The sequence below is a fragment of the Mastigoproctus giganteus genome, chromosome 4, assembly GCF_048544385.1.
Source record: "Mastigoproctus giganteus isolate SK-2022 chromosome 4, ASM4854438v1, whole genome shotgun sequence".
NCBI lineage: Eukaryota > Metazoa > Arthropoda > Arachnida > Uropygi > Thelyphonidae > Mastigoproctus > Mastigoproctus giganteus.
The window spans coordinates 108,301,921-108,319,781 of NC_143578.1; the positions used below are offsets into that span (position 1 = coordinate 108,301,921).

At 35.3% G+C, this 17,861-nt stretch overlaps 1 protein-coding gene across 1 annotated transcript in view; it reads right to left on the reverse strand.

The window, feature by feature from the left end:
• The window catches only part of ND-B16.6 (NADH dehydrogenase (ubiquinone) B16.6 subunit), a 70,680-nt gene extending 53,806 nt beyond the window's left edge, over nt 1-16,874 (reverse strand). Inside the window, exon 1 of the mRNA XM_090371728.1 lies at nt 16,598-16,874. Within this exon, the coding sequence (XP_090227854.1) occupies nt 16,598-16,685 (88 nt within the window). The 5' untranslated portion in view covers nt 16,686-16,874. The remainder of the gene's footprint in view (nt 1-16,597) is intronic.
• Between the last annotated feature and the right edge of the window lie 987 nt (nt 16,875-17,861).

Here is a 17,861-nt window from a genome sequence, read left to right on the forward strand (position 1 = left end):
AACCCAGGGATCAGCTAAAACAAGTTGATCATCTCATTCAGTATTTGTCCCTCATCTCAGTTAGTTCGATTCTGCTCATCTCCTATGGTTTCTTCTCCAGTAGGCCAGTTTTTCCCAAGCATTTTTTAAAATTCTGCACAGTGAGTGATTCCCAAGCATCAGCTAACATGCAGAAGCTGTCCTTGAGACTGAAATTTTTCAAAAAAGGTACGATGCTTTCTTCGTTGTTTTCTGCTAAAAGTAAATGACACAGACTTGTTTTTTGTAGATTCTCTTAAACTTTTTGACGACTCTCTTCCATCAGTTGGAGACGCGAAATAACATTTGGTGGAAAAAAAAACATGACCTCAAATCTGTCATCTAATTTGTTTAATGTTTCCACCGAAGGATGTGATGGCGCATTATCTAGGATAAGCAGGACTTTTTTTTGCCCATTTTGCCTTCTCGTTCACGATACTTTTTGACATTCAAAATATATCATTGATAAACCAATCGGTAAACACTTCTGAGTTCATCCGTGCATTTTTTTGCACCTTAACTCACAAGGAAGCAGAAAACATTTTTAAAACAATGGGGTTTCTTTAATTTTCCTATCAACATCAATGGCAAAGCATGAATCTCACTAGCATTAGTGCAAACCATAGCTGTAACTTGCTCTTTACTCACTTTAAATCCGGGAGCAGCTGTTTCACAGTGAGATGCAAGAGATTTTCGAGGGAGTGACTTCTGGTTTATTCCAGTCTCATCAGCAATGTATATGTCATCTTTGGAATATCCTTCACTTTCCATAAGATTGATAAACTTTTTTTTAAACAATCCTGCTGCAGCAAAATCACAATGTGATTTTCCCCTTCAATGTGAAGTTCTCTAATGCCGTGCCATGATTTAAAGTTTTTTAGCCAGCCTGTACTGGCTTTAAAATCCAGGTGCTTTTCACACAACAAAGTTCCAGATATGGGTTCTCCTAAACTTTGTGTGTGAACACAACTAAACAGCATCTTCGAGGGATGGGTCATTAGCTGTTCTCATAGTTTTTCTTTTTTTTTGCACCATCATATGAATCAAGTTTTGATGTGAACTTTAAAATTTTTTCTTTGTTGTTTTTAATGTCTGTTATGGTTGACTTTCCAACCTCGTAAATTTTTTTTAACGCAGACCCTCTTTCTCCCTTTGAAAGTGTTTAAAATCTCAATCTTCGATTCAATTGTTAAAAATTTCTGCTTCCTTTTAAACGACGAGGAAGAAGAAACCATAACTACAGTATGGTAAAATAAAACTAAATAAATGTTCAGAATCTTCTCTTCATTTCTATATCTAAACTTCATAAACTTTTTACTGCTTATCTCACACACGTTTCATGTTAGTCGCAATTTCTGCGTGCCATGTGCTTTGTTATTGATTGATGCTTATCTTTTTTTACTATTTTAGATTTTAAAACACTCCCCAAAAAATAAATGTCAGTGAACAGAAATATCAATTACAAAGTGTGTTGAATAACAGATTACGAAGTGTTATGTTTAGTTGGTACTGTATTAATTAAGCTATGTACACATGCAGAAATTTATTTTTTATTTTGCTAACCTGTGGATAACATTCTTCTGATTTTCAGTTATCATTTAATTTTGTTAATTGGTAAGGTAATAAAAGAGTAAATTTGTGCTTTATATCTTCATTTTCATAGCCTGGTAACATTCCTCCGATTTTCACTTATTAGAATTGCCGTTTGATAAAATCGAAATTCAATTCAAAAATGTGATCACAATAACCAGTGCTTACTGTAATTATTTTATGGCATTAGCATAAAAAAATAAATGCTGACTCGTTGGGATTATTGATGTTTTGATTTCTGATACCCTACTGTATTAGAAATTACATGTTAGGCCTATCCAAAATGGTCAATCTATAGTATGGATGCAGACACTTTAATAGGTATCCTTTGGTATCTCAGCCTCCCTCGATGGGCCAGTTTCAGGTGGTAATTGATGTGTATGAGCATTTTCGTTAGACAACAGTAATGAAGGCAAGTGAAGAGCAAGGTCTTTACATTCCTTTATTTACAGGAATACTATAATTAAACTTGCAATGCTCACTGATTACTTACAGAGCAGATAGCACAATATGTCATTAATATGCTAACCACTGCTGGTAAGGAATGTTTACAAAGTTATTTGAGTACCCAATACGATTCCACTATTGTGAATCACTTAATGCCCTAACAAGACAATAAAATTGCCAAACTGAGAAATGCTATTTCCAGAATTAAAAAAAAAAAAAAACTACCACAGGACTACATAAAGATTTTCCACATGTACAAAACACAGGATATCCACAAGCCTCCTTTACAAAACTAAAACATTCTTTCATAGCTGTGTGAATAAGCTATGAACGAAATCTAGAACCACTTACAGGTGATAGAGGATATCTTCAAGTTTTTATTCGAACAGAAAAGTGAGCAATACATTACAGCATAATCACAAAACTGTAATCATGGTGGAATTTACCAACCCCGAGAATGCATAGGGTGTACTTTGGTTGAACAAGCTGCAGTCTGCCACCACTATTATGCATAAATTTTGAACACAGTTTAAAAAGATGCTACCAAGTAGACCCAAGTTCTGCAACGGTACAGAAAATTCATAAAGGACACCTGTTCGTGATGTGTCAATTCATGATATATTCAATGGTAAGAAAAGGTGAGGAGGACATGTTGTATGAAGTAATAAAATTTTGGATATGATGTACATACGGCAAGAATACCCAGCTCCTTGAAATAACGTAGCCTTGATTAATGCCAAACTCTCTCCAGTCACTATCTGGCAAAGTAGAGGCAATGAGATTATATACTAACCAATCCACAAAACCTCCTAGAGTTACCAATAGGTTCAGTCTGGTGGACTATCTAGCAGATACCTAGAAAGTCTACCAGACCAAACACAGCTTTAGAACTGTACCCTCTAAACGTAAGGAAGATTGGATCTTGCTATTATGTCCATCATAACTATAAAAAACATCAATCATACTGCATGCTGGAAGAGATGGGAGGATAGGGGTTGCTGGACCTTTGCTTTGGTGATTAAACATGGGTTTGACAACTTCAAGCCTCCAATAATCAAAGTGGTGGTACCTCACCAGTTGATGCAATACCACCACTAGTATTGCCAGGTAATACAGAGGGGCTGCACACCATGCCCCTGCTTACAGTGGTTCACATTACACCTGGGTGGTCACCTCCAGTATATGAGGTGCCATATTTCAGGACTTCCACATAGGGGGTTATACCCAGGTGTACTAACAGTGCCGCCATCGTGAAGATGCAAGCAGAGGATTTGGCTGTCACAGACCGATCAGACTTTTCTGAAATTAGGTCCACTTGGCTTGAGTTTCACCCAAATTTCAGTTCCATCAGTGTTTTAGACTCCCAAATACCAAGCACAGCTTGGCATATCTGAGAGACTGTCTGCGACAGGCTCAAGGACTTAGAAACTTACAAACATAATGGTACAGCGTAATACATAACTTATAGAGATACGAAATACATATACCACAAGCCTGACGTTCATATTTGAATGAAAATTTCCCTCAGAGTAGCAAAGCAGAGGGTGTTCAAGTTAGCAACCTTATGAAATGTACTACTTGTTTGATATTTGGGATGAATCTGGAACGGGATGTATTGCCAAGGGGAAATGTTTTTGTGTGCATTTGATGTAAGGAGTGTGAGGACTTTAGGCACCAACTGAGCATTGTTATGGGCTTTTATGAGAGCTTGAAAAACTGGGCGGATGCCCTCGAAGGATTTAAATTGGGGGCCCATCAAGCTCTCAGCTGATCCCTCAGGAGTGAGTTGTTGTCAGAGAAACAGGAAATATATTGACAGGTAGAATAGGACTAGGGTAATCTGCCAGGGTAAAAGCTGATGACAATTGAAGAGCAGATATCTTTTAAGGGCACAAAAGCTGATATTGTTGTACATGTTGGCACTAATGACATTAAGATCCCACCATCGTGAAGGTGCAAGCAGAGGATTTGGCTGTTATAGACCAATCAGACTTTTCTGAAATTAGGTCCACTTGGCTCAAGTTTCACCCAAATTTCAGTTCCATCACTGTTTTAGACTCCCAGATAGCAAGCACAGCTTGGCACATCTGAGAGACTGCAGACTAATCTTCTAATCAGTTTAGAATCTGAGAGACTACAGACTTACTTAACAAGTACAGTGCAATGTTGGAAAAAAGTTGCAAATTAGGGTTAAATTTGAAAGTGTCTGCAATTCTGCCCCGGAGAGATTGTGCATGGCTCGGGGAAGGGAGGTGGTGTAAAGTCTCTCAGCATAGCCTGTGCTTGTTAAACAGGAGAAAATGCTTCTGCACGAATGGGATACACTTAAATAAAAAATTTAAGGAGCTGCACACCTTGGCCCTGCTTATGTGATTCGCACCTAGGTCACCTCCAGTATACTAGGTGCCAAATTTCAGGACTTTCACTGGGGGTTATACCCAGGGTTACTAATGTCTCACCATTGTGAAGAAGCAAAGAGAGAATTTGGCTGTCACAGACCGACTGGACTTCGCCAAAATTTGGTCCACTTGACTTGAGTGACACCTGAATATCAGTTCTATCAGTGTTTTAGACTCCCGGGTAAGAGTGTCATTAGTAATTTGCAATTACTAATGACACTCTTACCTTGCACAGATTGTTCATTTACCTACAAGAATACCGGACAATCCTAACCATACAGCCAACATGCTTGATTTTTTTCTCACAAACAACTCTTCTAAGTACACAGTCGAAGTGGGTGGTCCTTTAGGCACCTCAGATCACAACTTGGTGATTCTCTTCTCCAATGGAGCCTTTATCTCACAGCTATTCCCAACCTTGTGTTGTTTGGCAGTACAAGAATGCAAAATGGGATGATCTGCGAGATTTCTTTTCTTTGGTCGGATTACTGTTTCAAAACTTCTGATGTCAACGTTTGCTCAGATCATGTCAGTGAAATTATTCTTGTAGGAATGGAATCCTTTATTCCACACTCCACTTTAAAATCTCATCCTTTATCTAAACCTTGCTTTTCCAATAAATGTGCTAAGGCTGTTCAGAAGAAGAACGCTGCATATCGTAATTGGCTTGTTTCCAATTCTTCGGTTTATTTTCTACCTACACCAAAGCTCGCAACAATTGTAAAGCAGTTATTAATCAGTCCAAACTAGATTTTGAACAGGCTAAGAGTAGAAAACTTGCTCCTTGCCCTAATGAAAGCCAAGCATTCTGGTCTCTTGCCAAAGCTATTGGCCGCACCCTTTGCCCATCTCTGCTCCCACCTCTGTCAAAACTAATTGGTTCTGTTGTCACTCCAGCCAAGGATAAAGCTGACCTGCTAGCATCCCATTTTTCTTCCAACTCCTGTATTAATGATCTTGATAAAACACCTCCCACCATTCCCAACACACTCCACAAACAACTCTTCTAATCAGTTTAGAATCTGAGAGACTGCAGACTTACTTAACAAGTACAGGGCAATGTTGGAAAAAAGTTGCACATTGCCAATGTTCGGACATTGGATGTCAGAAGGATTTTGACAAATCTTGTTGCTAAGAAAGTTCCAGGTCCTGATGGTATTTCTCCACTTGTTCTCAAAACCTGGGCTCCTGAACTTACTGCTGTTTTTTGCCACCTTTTTTCACTTTCTTATTCCAAAGGTGTTTTTCCTTCTGCTTGGAAATTTGCTCATATCCAGCCAGTTCCTAAAAAAGGGTGACAAATCCCTCCCATCCAATTATCATCCCCTTGCAATTACTTCTACTCTTTCTAAAGTAGAGGAGAAATCAATTAACTGCCAACTCTTAAACTACCTAGTAATCTTCCATCTGTTCAATGATCGCCAGTATGGATTCTGTCAGTGTCAATCCACTGGCGATATTCTGGCTTATGTTACCCATTTATGGAGAAATTCAATGGAAAAGTTCGGTGAAACACAAGCAGTTGCTCTTGACATCTCAAAGGCTTTCGATCATGTTTGGCATAAAGGTCTCCTAAACAAGCTTCCATCTTATGGTTTGCCAACTGTTTTTTGTAATTAGTTATCCAGTTTTTTCTCTGATCGCTCACTGAGGGTGATGGTAGATGGCTCTCTGTCTTCTAACTTTTCCACTAATGCTGGTGTCCCCCAAGGTTCAGTTCTTTTCCGCACTTTTCCTCTTGTATATTAATGGCTTTCCATTGACTGGAGATCCTATCCATAGTTTTGCTGATGATAGAACATTGCATTCCACTTTCCGTTTTGAAAAACCTTGCTCTGCTCAATCAGCTTCAACTTCTCGAATATCTGCCGATCTCCAGTAGGAGAAAGACAACTTAGTTGATTTCAATCCTTCTAAAACTTAGTCTTCTCTTATATCTCGCAAAAAGGATTCTTCTGCTCCTATGCTTATCTTTGGTGACACTTCTAATCTCTCTTGGCACAAGCACATTAAAAATATTGCTTCCTCTGCATCTAAAAAAACTTGGTTTTCTCTTTCACTCTCAGCGTTACTTTTCTTCTAAACAGCTGTTCACTCTCTATAAATTGCAAATCCGCCCTACCATGGAATATTGTTCTCACATCTGGGGCGGTGCCCCCAAAACCTCTCTCAGACTTCTAGATTCCATTCAGAAAAGGGCAGTCAGGTTAATTAATGACTCCTCTCTAACAGAGTCTCTCCACTCGCTGTGTCATAGACACTGTTTCTGCTGCATGCCTTTTCTACAGATACTTCCATGGGCACTGTTCTTCTGAATTGGCTTCTATACTTTCCGCTCTCTCTTTCAAAACAGTCCGAACACATGCCGCCACCAGCCAACATCCATTTACTGTCCAACTTCAAACTCACAGAACCAACTTTTCATCTCTCTCGTTTATTCATTCAACTGCTGTTTTCTGGAACAACCTTCCTTCGTACGTTTTTCCTGAAAATTTCAGTCTACAGAAGTTAAGGTCTAATGTCAACAAATATCTTCTTTCATCTTCTCAACCTCCAACCCAAGCGCGGTACCAAGTACTATAGGTTCTAATACCTATCATGTTTGGGGTTTTCGTAAAAAAAAAAAAAAAAAAAAATTTATGGCAGAACATATTTGCCGTATTCAGAAATCTGAATTGAAAAATATTGTGCATTATTTGGGTGATCAAATACAAAATTAAATTGAAATAATCTCACAAAATATTACATATAAAATACTAGAAATTACTAGAGAAACTAGCGATTTCTAGTATTTTGCTGTAATCATTGAAGATGAAAATAAAAATATGGATACAAGGAATTATGCTAAATCAGTAGCCTTAAAAATAACATCTTATAAGTGTCTTTGTTCAATTATAATTTTGCATGATATTTTAAATAAAATTAATCCGATAAGTAATATGCTCAAAAAAAAAAAAAAAAAAGATTCTGATATATGAAGCTGTTGAATGTCTACAAAATATCACGGAATATTTTAAAGAAAATAGAATAAAGGAAGCAGTCATCACGATTTGGCTAATATTATGGCTGTTATCATTGGCATTCAAGCTTCATTTCCAGAAGTAAGCACCGAAAAGAAAAGACTGAAAAAACGTCATTTCAATTATGAAAGTAGAGATGAAGGTATTCAGTATCCACAACAAATTTTCAAAATTAATTTTTTTTCCTTTCAAATTATGGACACAACTTTTCTCGTTAACTGAAAGGTTTACAAATATGAAAGAACGTAGAAATATTTAAAATGTTTTATATTTCTGAATTTAAAAAAAAAAAAAAATGGTCAGATGACGATTTATTAAATCATTGCAAAGATTTACATATTAAGTTAAGTGACATTGATCGTAATGAGCCTGATATTGATGGGTTAGCATTATCTGAGGAACTTAGAGTACTTCAAATTTATATTCAATATAAATTTATATACTCCATTTGAAGTGTTATAATATATTTTAAAAATGATTTTATAGATACTTTTCCAAATGGAGTAGTTGCATTAAGAATTTATCTAACTTTACCAGTTTCAGTTGCCTCGGGTGAACACAGTTTTTCAAAATTAAAATTAATCAAAAATTATTTATGATCGCAAATGTCTCAACAATGACTCTAATTTTGCAATAATTTCAATAGCAAATGATCTTTTAGAACAAATAAACATACATGAAATAATTAATAAATTTGAATCTTTTAAAGCAAGGAAACAAATTTATATAATTTTCCTTTTATTATTGTATGATTACTGTGATTTAGAATTTAAAATTTATTTTCAGAATGATTTTGTTATATTTGTTTGTTGTTTCATTATATTATATGTGAGCTATTCTGTAATTCTTTTCTTTTCAATAAATGAATAATAATAATTTTATTTTTTAATCCAAATATTTTGGGGCGGCAAATTTTATTTCATTTACTGGTGGGCACGTAGGGTCGCAGCAGCCCTATCTAGGTAGCCTGCTTTCACAGATGTTGGTAAGTTAGAATTATGCTCTGCAGGTCATAGCTGGAGCAGGTCATATTATCTGTGGACTTGCACATTTTACATCGTGTCTTCTTCTACTTTCAAAAACATCAGACCTCCATGGAATTCTATGAAAAACAGAATGATGTCCTTGCAGACACCAAAGCTGAAAAAATCTGAAAGAATCAAGGAGCATAATTCTAAAAGTAAGAATTATGCTCCTTGTTGGAACCACAGTACCATCTTTTCAGGTCATGATTCTCCTTGCTTGGATGACTTTTTGATTGTGTAATTCTTGGACAATTTCCTCCTCTGATACAAGTAATAAATCCCAATCTGTTATTACTCCCTAGAGGAGTTTAAGGTGGCATGGGGAGTAACTTTTATTGGGTGTCTGCCAAAGGCTGTGAGCTTTAATAGCGTCACAGAACATTGAGGTTGAGTAGTCTCTATTAGAAGATCGCCTGACTGAAGTTGCCTTACTGATTTAGGTGAACCAGCAGCAGACTCAATGCATTTCTGTACTTGGGTGATAATCTACTCAGATAAAATGCAAGATGAGAAATACTGGTATCTCCTCTTTAGGTGTTGTTTTCAACCTCTTCAATTATGAAAAGTCATTATCTGTGTGATTTGTCTCTATTCTTGAGATTGATTGTCGTGGAAACTAAAGGTGGAAACATATTGTTATCCTTCTTTGCTCGTTTCAGCCCAGGGAGAGTGGATTTCTCCCAGGTTACTGGCCTCACCATGGGGAGGCAGGAGCAGTGCTGCTAGAGTGACCGAGTGGTATAAAAGTTAGTGTTCGCCTAAAGGAAAAAGAAAGAAAGGTGGTTTTCCTTTCTTAAACTCGCTTACAATTCATATGACTAAGTTTGTTATTGATGAGCGACAACATAAAAAAACTTTTCAAACTGAAGAAGAACTGTGGCTTTGAGTAAATGCTCTATGGATCACTCTTAAATCGCTTGATCACTATAACGCTTGGCACCCGGGGCCATTGCGCTTCAGCCAGAAGGTGGTTGATTGTTGGAACAAACTTCCATCTGTTGTTTTTTACGTGGGTAGTTTGAATATATTCAAGAAAGAACTAGACAAACTACTGAAGGGAATGGACAGGTAATGTGGGATTTTATTTTTTTATTTTTGCTTATGTTTTATAAGCTTGCTTTCTTGCATCATTTGCCACTCCTAATACTAAATGCATATAACACAAATATTACTAGCAACACTGCATATTTTGTTAATTTGATCAGTTTTTCAAACATTGAAACCACATTATTACAATAAATTAGCATATGGAAATGTTAACAGTGTTATACTTTAATTCTGCTGCCATCAATGACACTGGGTGAGGGTACATTCTTAAAATGTATAATGTAACAGTTCAAGTTTGCTCTAAAAATTTACAGAATAGGCAGTTCGATCATTCAAAATGCCAAAAATCAAATCTGGTGCTTGACCCATGGAATCATGGACCACCAATCACAGATAAGATTTTAGCTACAGATTGTTATTTGTGAAAAGAACATACCATGCAAAAAAGAAATCTAGATTGACCAACATGAAAACATGTAAAAGCAGCAAAAAAAAAAAAAAGGTAAAATTTCCAGATCAGTCACTTTTATCCAAGCCATTTATCAAGAGGGAAAATAGTCACTTTTCAAATATCAACAACAAGACATCTTGTCTTGGTAATGTTTAGTCATATCCTTTTTAATAAGTTAAGTAATCCATTTTTCAAATGAATTTTAAAGAAATATAATAAAAAACATTCTGGACATCTATCTTGAGGAAAAATTATATTAATGCTATTTATGATTTATGATAGCTATTTATACTATTTATTGATAGTATTGTTTGTGAAATTCATCAAGATATTGGAGGAAAGTGCATCTGTATGTCTGCCAATGTAATGGCAGAGACATATGGCTGCTATATTGTGCATCTGATATGTGGGAAATAAGAGGGAAACCTTTATCTGCATTTGCTTGCTTGTGAGGTCTTGAAAAACCTGACTTATCCACTAATTCCCAGATTTATGAATGATTCTGTGCACTTAGGTCCAGAATGAGAATGGTGAAAAAGTTTAAAAGCCTATTGGGAAAAAGCGCATTTTTGTTAGTGAAACTTATACAATAAAAGCCTTATACGATAACAGCAACTTATGCAATAAAAGCCTTATACGGTAACAGCAACTTATGCATTACAAGTTTTCTATCCAAACCTAATCCACATTACTTGCTTGGGCCATGGCTAACATAAGCTTGCAAAAACAATTCAGAAGAATTTTAGCAAAGTTTGAGTTATTTCTTGTACAAAAAAGATCTTTATAAAAGCCCTTGCATAGCTAATTAAACATTATCTGATGTCTACTCATACAGTTATTTGGTCTATAACATTCCTACTCTCATTTTTTTTAATTGTGCAAATTGTAAACAAATATAAGTTAGTTAATTTACACAATGCATTTACATTTCAGGCACATTAGCAAATAATAATTCATGATTTATAACAAAATAAGTCAACCCATCAACATGGAAAATACGTTACAAAGATTCCCAAAATATTCTAAGCAAATATTAAAATTTTTAAATGGATCAGAGCTCCTTTTCCAAATTTATTGTAATATATTTCTATAGAGGAAACTGGGGATGGAATGCTATGACTGGAATTGAACTTAGAACCATCACAGTGGGCAAAAAAAAATGTTGAAAATTTGGCAGCAATCTGCATTTTCCTTATAGATAATTGCAAAATCATACTTCCGTTTATGTTGATTTTTTTTGATGGGAGGGAACAAAGACTGAAATTATAGCTGGAATTGAAATTTTCCCAAGGACCAATGGAACAGAGGTTGAAACTTTGGCCTTGATTTGACTTTTCATTCTAAAGTAATATGTGAAATATCCTTTCATTTATATGAATAAATTTCTATGGTTGGGAGGACACAAAGAAACTATGATTAATCTTGAAAGCTTTCCAGGAACTAGTGAAACACATTTAAAATGTGATTAAACTTTTTTTTTTTTTCTTTTATTAAGTAATGTCTAAACATCTGACAGCATACTTCAATTATAAGTCAGATAATGTACACAGTTCATTATATTTCAGGTGCATTCTATGTTTTTCTGAAAATTAATTGAACTTTTTTTTTTCTTTTTCTGTAATAAACTTTAGTGAAAAATAAATATAGGTTTCTTATCAATTAATTACTAAGATTATAACTTTATAGAACACTCCATAGTTTTATGTTCTTTAAATTTAGCCATTTGGTTAATTACAACCGTATAATATTTGAGTGGGTCAGAAGTATAATGAACCAAGTCCAATTTTTCTTCAAGTCAGGCTATAGGTGTACTAAGTCCGTCCCTTCAAGCCAATAATTAATCAGTGAAAATGTGGACAAAGTCCTTAGTTCTTTAGCCAGCCGATAGAGAGCAGTGGTGCCTTATAATACTGAAGAACATCTGATAGTGTTCATTGTTACAGTGGGCAAGTCAATCTTGCACAAGATTCAGCAGGAAAGTGATCCAAGTCCCCTTCTTTATAACCATGCAGTTACCTCTCCATAACATTTGAAGCGAACTGTTATTATCAAAATAAATATCGTCTAATTTTAGTTACTGGAAGAGGCTGACAAGGTTTCTTGTCAGCCTCTTCCTCTTGTAATAAACCACATCCGTTGTTTATTACAAGAGAAATTTGTACGTAATCGTACAAATTTCTTTGATTTAATTGGGTGGATACCAATTGTGGTATCCACCCAATTAAATCTGGACACTAATGTCTGTGTGGAATAAGACAGAAGGTGGAAGAGGGTCACAAGAAATCTTGACTGTCATTACAAAACATTTAAAAGATAATGCCAGCTAATGCACCAACATTACTCTCTATTGTGATGCTTGCTGGGGGACAAATCCACAATATAAACATTGCACTTAATTTACTGGTGCAGCAACCCTTCTATAGTTGTCAATACAACTGATGCAGTAGTCATGGTTTCTGGTCACTCCTACCTACCAAATTATGCAGATTTCAGAGTTACAGAAAAGTTTACTAAGAAACATTCATTGATATATGGCCCTGACAACTCGATTAATATAATAAAAAACTCAAAGAAAAAAGACCCACCATTCAAAGTAGCTGAACTTAAGCACAATGATTTTTTGTCATCAGAGCCTCTTGAAAAGGCCATAATCAACAGAAAAAAAAAAAAAAAAAAACACATTAGCAAGGAGCCTGTCAACTGGCTTAACTTTCAATGGCAGCAATTTAAAACAGGATGTCCCATCTCAATATTTTACAAAACTCATCAAGTGATTTAATGCCATTCGAAGAAATTGACATACAGAAGGAGAAAATTGGTAGACCTCTGTCTTTATTGGTGCAAGTTAAACAAAATCAACTATATAAACACCAATGGCCCGTAACAAATGCAAAGAAAGCAAACATGATTTCGCTAATCCCTTATATTCCTCCTTGTCACCATAGTTTCTACAAAAAGTTGCCAGCGGAAAGGAACACTGGATCTGCTGAAGTGCCTGAAGATGAGTTTCAAATTATGCATAAATATACGTTTCACTAGTAAAAGTACCCACTTTTATCTTTTTTTTGTGCAAAAAAAATTGTGATTTTAATTTCAATAATATATTATTTGGTAAAATAAAAAGTGATATTACTCATTCATTCAATCCTAAATAATAAAATTAGTTAGTAATAGGACTTTGTATTCTATAGAAGTGGGAAAATATTCCAGTTAAAGTGAACCAAGTCGATTTTTTTTTGTTTAAACCCAAATTTTAAGGATAAACATTTCAAATTGAAAGACAGAAGATATTAACTATTTTCAAACAAATATTGGCATAATTCATTTAAATTTATCTAACAATGAATTTTTTATTGGCTCATATGCAAAAGTTGATTTTTTTCAATACTTACAATACAATAGTGAGAGTGACTTGGTTCACTATCCTTCTGACCCACTCATTTATAACTCTCCTTCAGGATACCTTTTTAAGTTTCTTTCTTCTTTCTCTATATATAAATTAAATAAATTTTCTGTTTATACTCCAGAACGACCAAACGGTCAGAGGAGTTCACAAAATAGACAGAATACAAGAAACAGCACCGTATTCAGGCAGTCACGGGCTTGAAACCCCGTCACTCAAGGCACGTGTACTTATGCACCCGCACACCTGACCACTAGGCTACGGCAGCCTTTGTATCTCTTTTACAGGTGCCACCAAATTCACAAGAATTGCATAAGCAAAGCATGCAAAAGCTGTCTAAAGCAAAAAATACTACAATAAAACTACATTTAATCTATGAATTTCTATTTCACATTCAAATTTTATGGAAAATATAAATAATGATACCCAGATTCTTATTTATCCAAATTTAATGAAACTTGAGATGGCTCAACAAATATTTTTAAAAGGCCAAATATAAAATTTCATGAAAATTCATCCACTGAGTCAAGTTGTTACATGTTGATGGATGGTTGGACAGATGGACATGAAGACAATAGACACTTATGCATATATGCTAATAATTGTGTAAAAAAAAATAGTGTTACAACTGGTAATAAATGAGAAAAAATATGTTATTGCATATAAAGTGTTAGCATCCTTCCTGCATATTAGTGACACTATACTTCTTTTATACTATCAGCATAGATGACTTAACAAATACTTCAAACTCATCAAATTTACTTTACTCCTAACATTATTTTATAATGTAAATATGTGCTGCCTGTACATGTTTTTAAAACTTGTACACAAAACCTATTTATGCTGATCAGACATTGTAATTTCCATGTCAAAATAAAATTCAACCATCCTTCATTTCCAACATTTTCTAGGAAAATAAAAAAAAAGGCTTCTTATGGTCTAAAAAATATGCTACATGTTGCTACTTCACAGCAGCAACATGTAGCAATCTCAAGTTCTACAACAAATAAGCTAGGATATTCTTGAGATTGATCAGTTTGCGATGGAGAACCCCTTCTCTTGTTGGACTTGTTATTTCGGTCACTCCATCATTACTTTAGTCACAGGAACTTGTACTTATGACTGAAGTGATCTTTTGTGATGATTATATTGCAAACTCAACTGTCACTAAAGTAGTAAGAAAATATCACAAAACATTTGACCCCCATTATGCACTTATTTCAAATTTGGAAATAAACATACCAACATACTTTTGAGTGCTTTATTATCTAACCCCAGGGGCTCACATCTGATGGGCTTGGCACACCCAGGGTCCTGAACTGGATATCATCACTCTTCTCTTTCTTGGTGATTCTCTCTCTCTCTCTCTCTCTCTCTCTCTCGGGGTAATTCAGAATTTTTTTTTTGGCTGGTGCAGCATAAGCCTCAGGCTTCTTTGCACCATATGGCTAATAATAATAATATAATAATCTTCAAACAACAATATTCCAATAACCTTCTCTTTAAGAATTAAAGAGAAGGTTATTGGAATTTAAATAAAACTTTTCTTAACCACCAAGGAAGACCAACAGAGAGGGCTCAGAATGTGTGGTATTACTAAAATGTAAAGTTATATTTTTTTTAAATCTACAATCCAGTTTAATAAACCATTTTGAACCGGAGCAGTGAAGTGTGTCCTTAGCAAGCAAAATATTAGTTTTTTTTTTCTTCACTTGTAATTAATACCATTAAAATTACAATGTAGAATACTCTGATAAATGCATTGGAGGGAAGAATTATTTACAGCACAGTTTACTCATATTTCTTGCTCTGAGTACCTTAAATTTTTATGACAATAACAGTCACACTCTGTGTTTGCTACCCTATGCTATCTGCAATATCAACATCAAAATTATTAAAGGAAAACTACAGCCAAGTACAAAAGCTAATATAGTTTTAAGCAGCTAGCTGCTATCATAAGTCAATTCTTAATAAAAATAAAGCAATAAATATTAATTTCTCAACTATTATTCTTGGGGTGTTAAGTACCACCACACAAGTGTTCCATGGTTAATTAGCTGATACACGTTGCCAAGCTCTTTGAGTGGACTGGGATTAAAGCCCATGACTGCTAAATACGATTAACATTTGTATTGATTTATTGTAAACTCCACTGACCTGGTGGTCGTGTCTGAGTATAAACAAGAACATTTTTACTTCCTCTGATACTTGAAGGGTACCTCTTCGGGAAGTACCCTTCTTCCCAGAATTAACCACAGCAACTTAATTGTGTAACTTGTTCAAGAGAGCAATGTTTCCCCAGGCATTGTAGTCTATGAGAAAGTAAATTTTCAATCTGAATTAGATAGACAACATACATTACAGAATTAATAGGGCAAACTTCTCGATATAGTCAACTAAGAAGGAAAATAAAAAAAGATATATATATATATATAGTCAATCTTTCATTTTGTTAATGATTTCATTTGGTCCAATATTGTAGTTAGCTTTCATTTCATTTTTACATGATATTTCACATAATTCGGAAAATGGTGCCATTCTGGGGGCGCCATTAAATTATCTTCAATTGGATTCTAAACTGTAATTTGTAATTACATAATTTTTGGCTTGTTCTAACTTTTTTTAGGAACGTTTCCTTCTGCAATACTCTTTCTCTCCCCCCCCCCAATTGTGTTATTTATATATTAACCCCAGGGACTCACATCTGGTGAGTATGGGCTTAACACATCCAGGGTAATATATTACACACGAAAAAATATATAAAAGTTACTGTAAACACAAATCAAGAGTCGGAACATAACTCGAAGTTCCGAACTAAGTTGGTTACTTCCTTGAAGACTCAAGTCCAGTCCAAGGCACGTGGCTGAAACTGGTCTTGCATATCGTTGTTGTTGGACTTTGGGCGTATGAGCATCTAAGGCTATATTGCTCCGTCTTTACTGTCTGTAAATTGCGTGTGTTCTGTGGTCGATTTTCTGCTTGCTGGACGGAAAAACCCGAGTTTCCGGGGGCTTGCCTATCGTAATACAGTAACTACTACTTTCACGAGTTGTAGCCAGCAATTTTTCATGTTTAGAACAATTCACAATACATCTGTAATATCAATGCATTTTGTATTATTACCTAATTCACACTAATTTGTCTCTCTCTCTTTCACTCTCAGGATAATTCGGAAATTATCATTAACCCTAAATTACCATTCAGTCGCTTAGTTGGTATACGTTGATAATTAATAGACGCATAACCTCCTTCTGGAGGCATATCCTGACGAAATCTTTCTGACATAATCAAGCACGAAACTCATCCAAGTTACAAATAAATAACTTCTACCCCAAAGGAAGTTTAAAGTGATTAAACTAGAGCAACATCAAGCATAACTACTCCAAGCCAGATCTCATTATGCATTGATATTCGGCCAGTAGTAACAACTCTGTGCAGCTACCAATAAACTTGCGCAGTTACTGACAGCACACCAGTGGAAAACCAGAGAACTAACAAAACTCCCAAGGCCAACACATACCAAACACCGATAAAGTGTTGAGAGTGGCAGTTAGTAGAGTGAGCCAGTGTGTTGGAAAAATTCAGGGAGAAAAAATTTGGATCAACAAAAAAGTAACGTAAATAAAAAATATGCGGAAACTTTCTTAAAATTTGCATATCGTTTTACATTTTCAGCAGAAATTTAGTATCCCGTACCCCTCGTGTTACGCTACGTGACGAACAGAAGGTTGCATGAAGGACGTGAACTGAGAAAAATAGTTCTAATTAGAGAGGGGGAAAACCACTTATAAGAGGGGTCATGTTTTTAATCGACTTTCATTTTTGTTTAGTGAAAAAAGTTAGCTTTTTACGCGACTTCAGGAGGGATTCAAACAAAAACCGGTCGTTGACCAAGGCTAGGGGGTACCGGATACTGAATTTTTACCTCATTTTCTAATTTACTCCATATGAATTAGAAAAAATTCAAATTATTGTATTAGGGTCACCCGATAACTTCTTATAAATTACTTGTACCCAGCATAACATAGCCATCTTTCTGATTATGGTGTAAATAGATCCTTCAGTCTTCATCATTCTTGTTTATGGGTAATATTTAACCCCAGGGGCTCACATCTGCTGAATATGGGCTTGGCACACCCAGGGTCCTCAGCTGGATATCATCATTCTTCTCTTCTTTTCTTGGTGATTCCCTTCTACTTCTCTCTCTTTCACTCTCAGGGTAATTCAGATTTTTTTTTTTTTTTTTTTTTTTGGCTGGTGCAGCATAAGCCTCAGGCTTCCTTGCACCATATGGCTAATAATAATATAATTCTACAGCAGTCACCTGTGGGATATATGCATATGTCTCTATTTGCAGGTGGTTCCCTGTCTTCCCCAACAAATATTGCAGCAACCTCCGTTTTGGATGTACAGTACGTGCATTATATCGTCTCTCATCTAAGTCCGGTCTTCTATAAATGC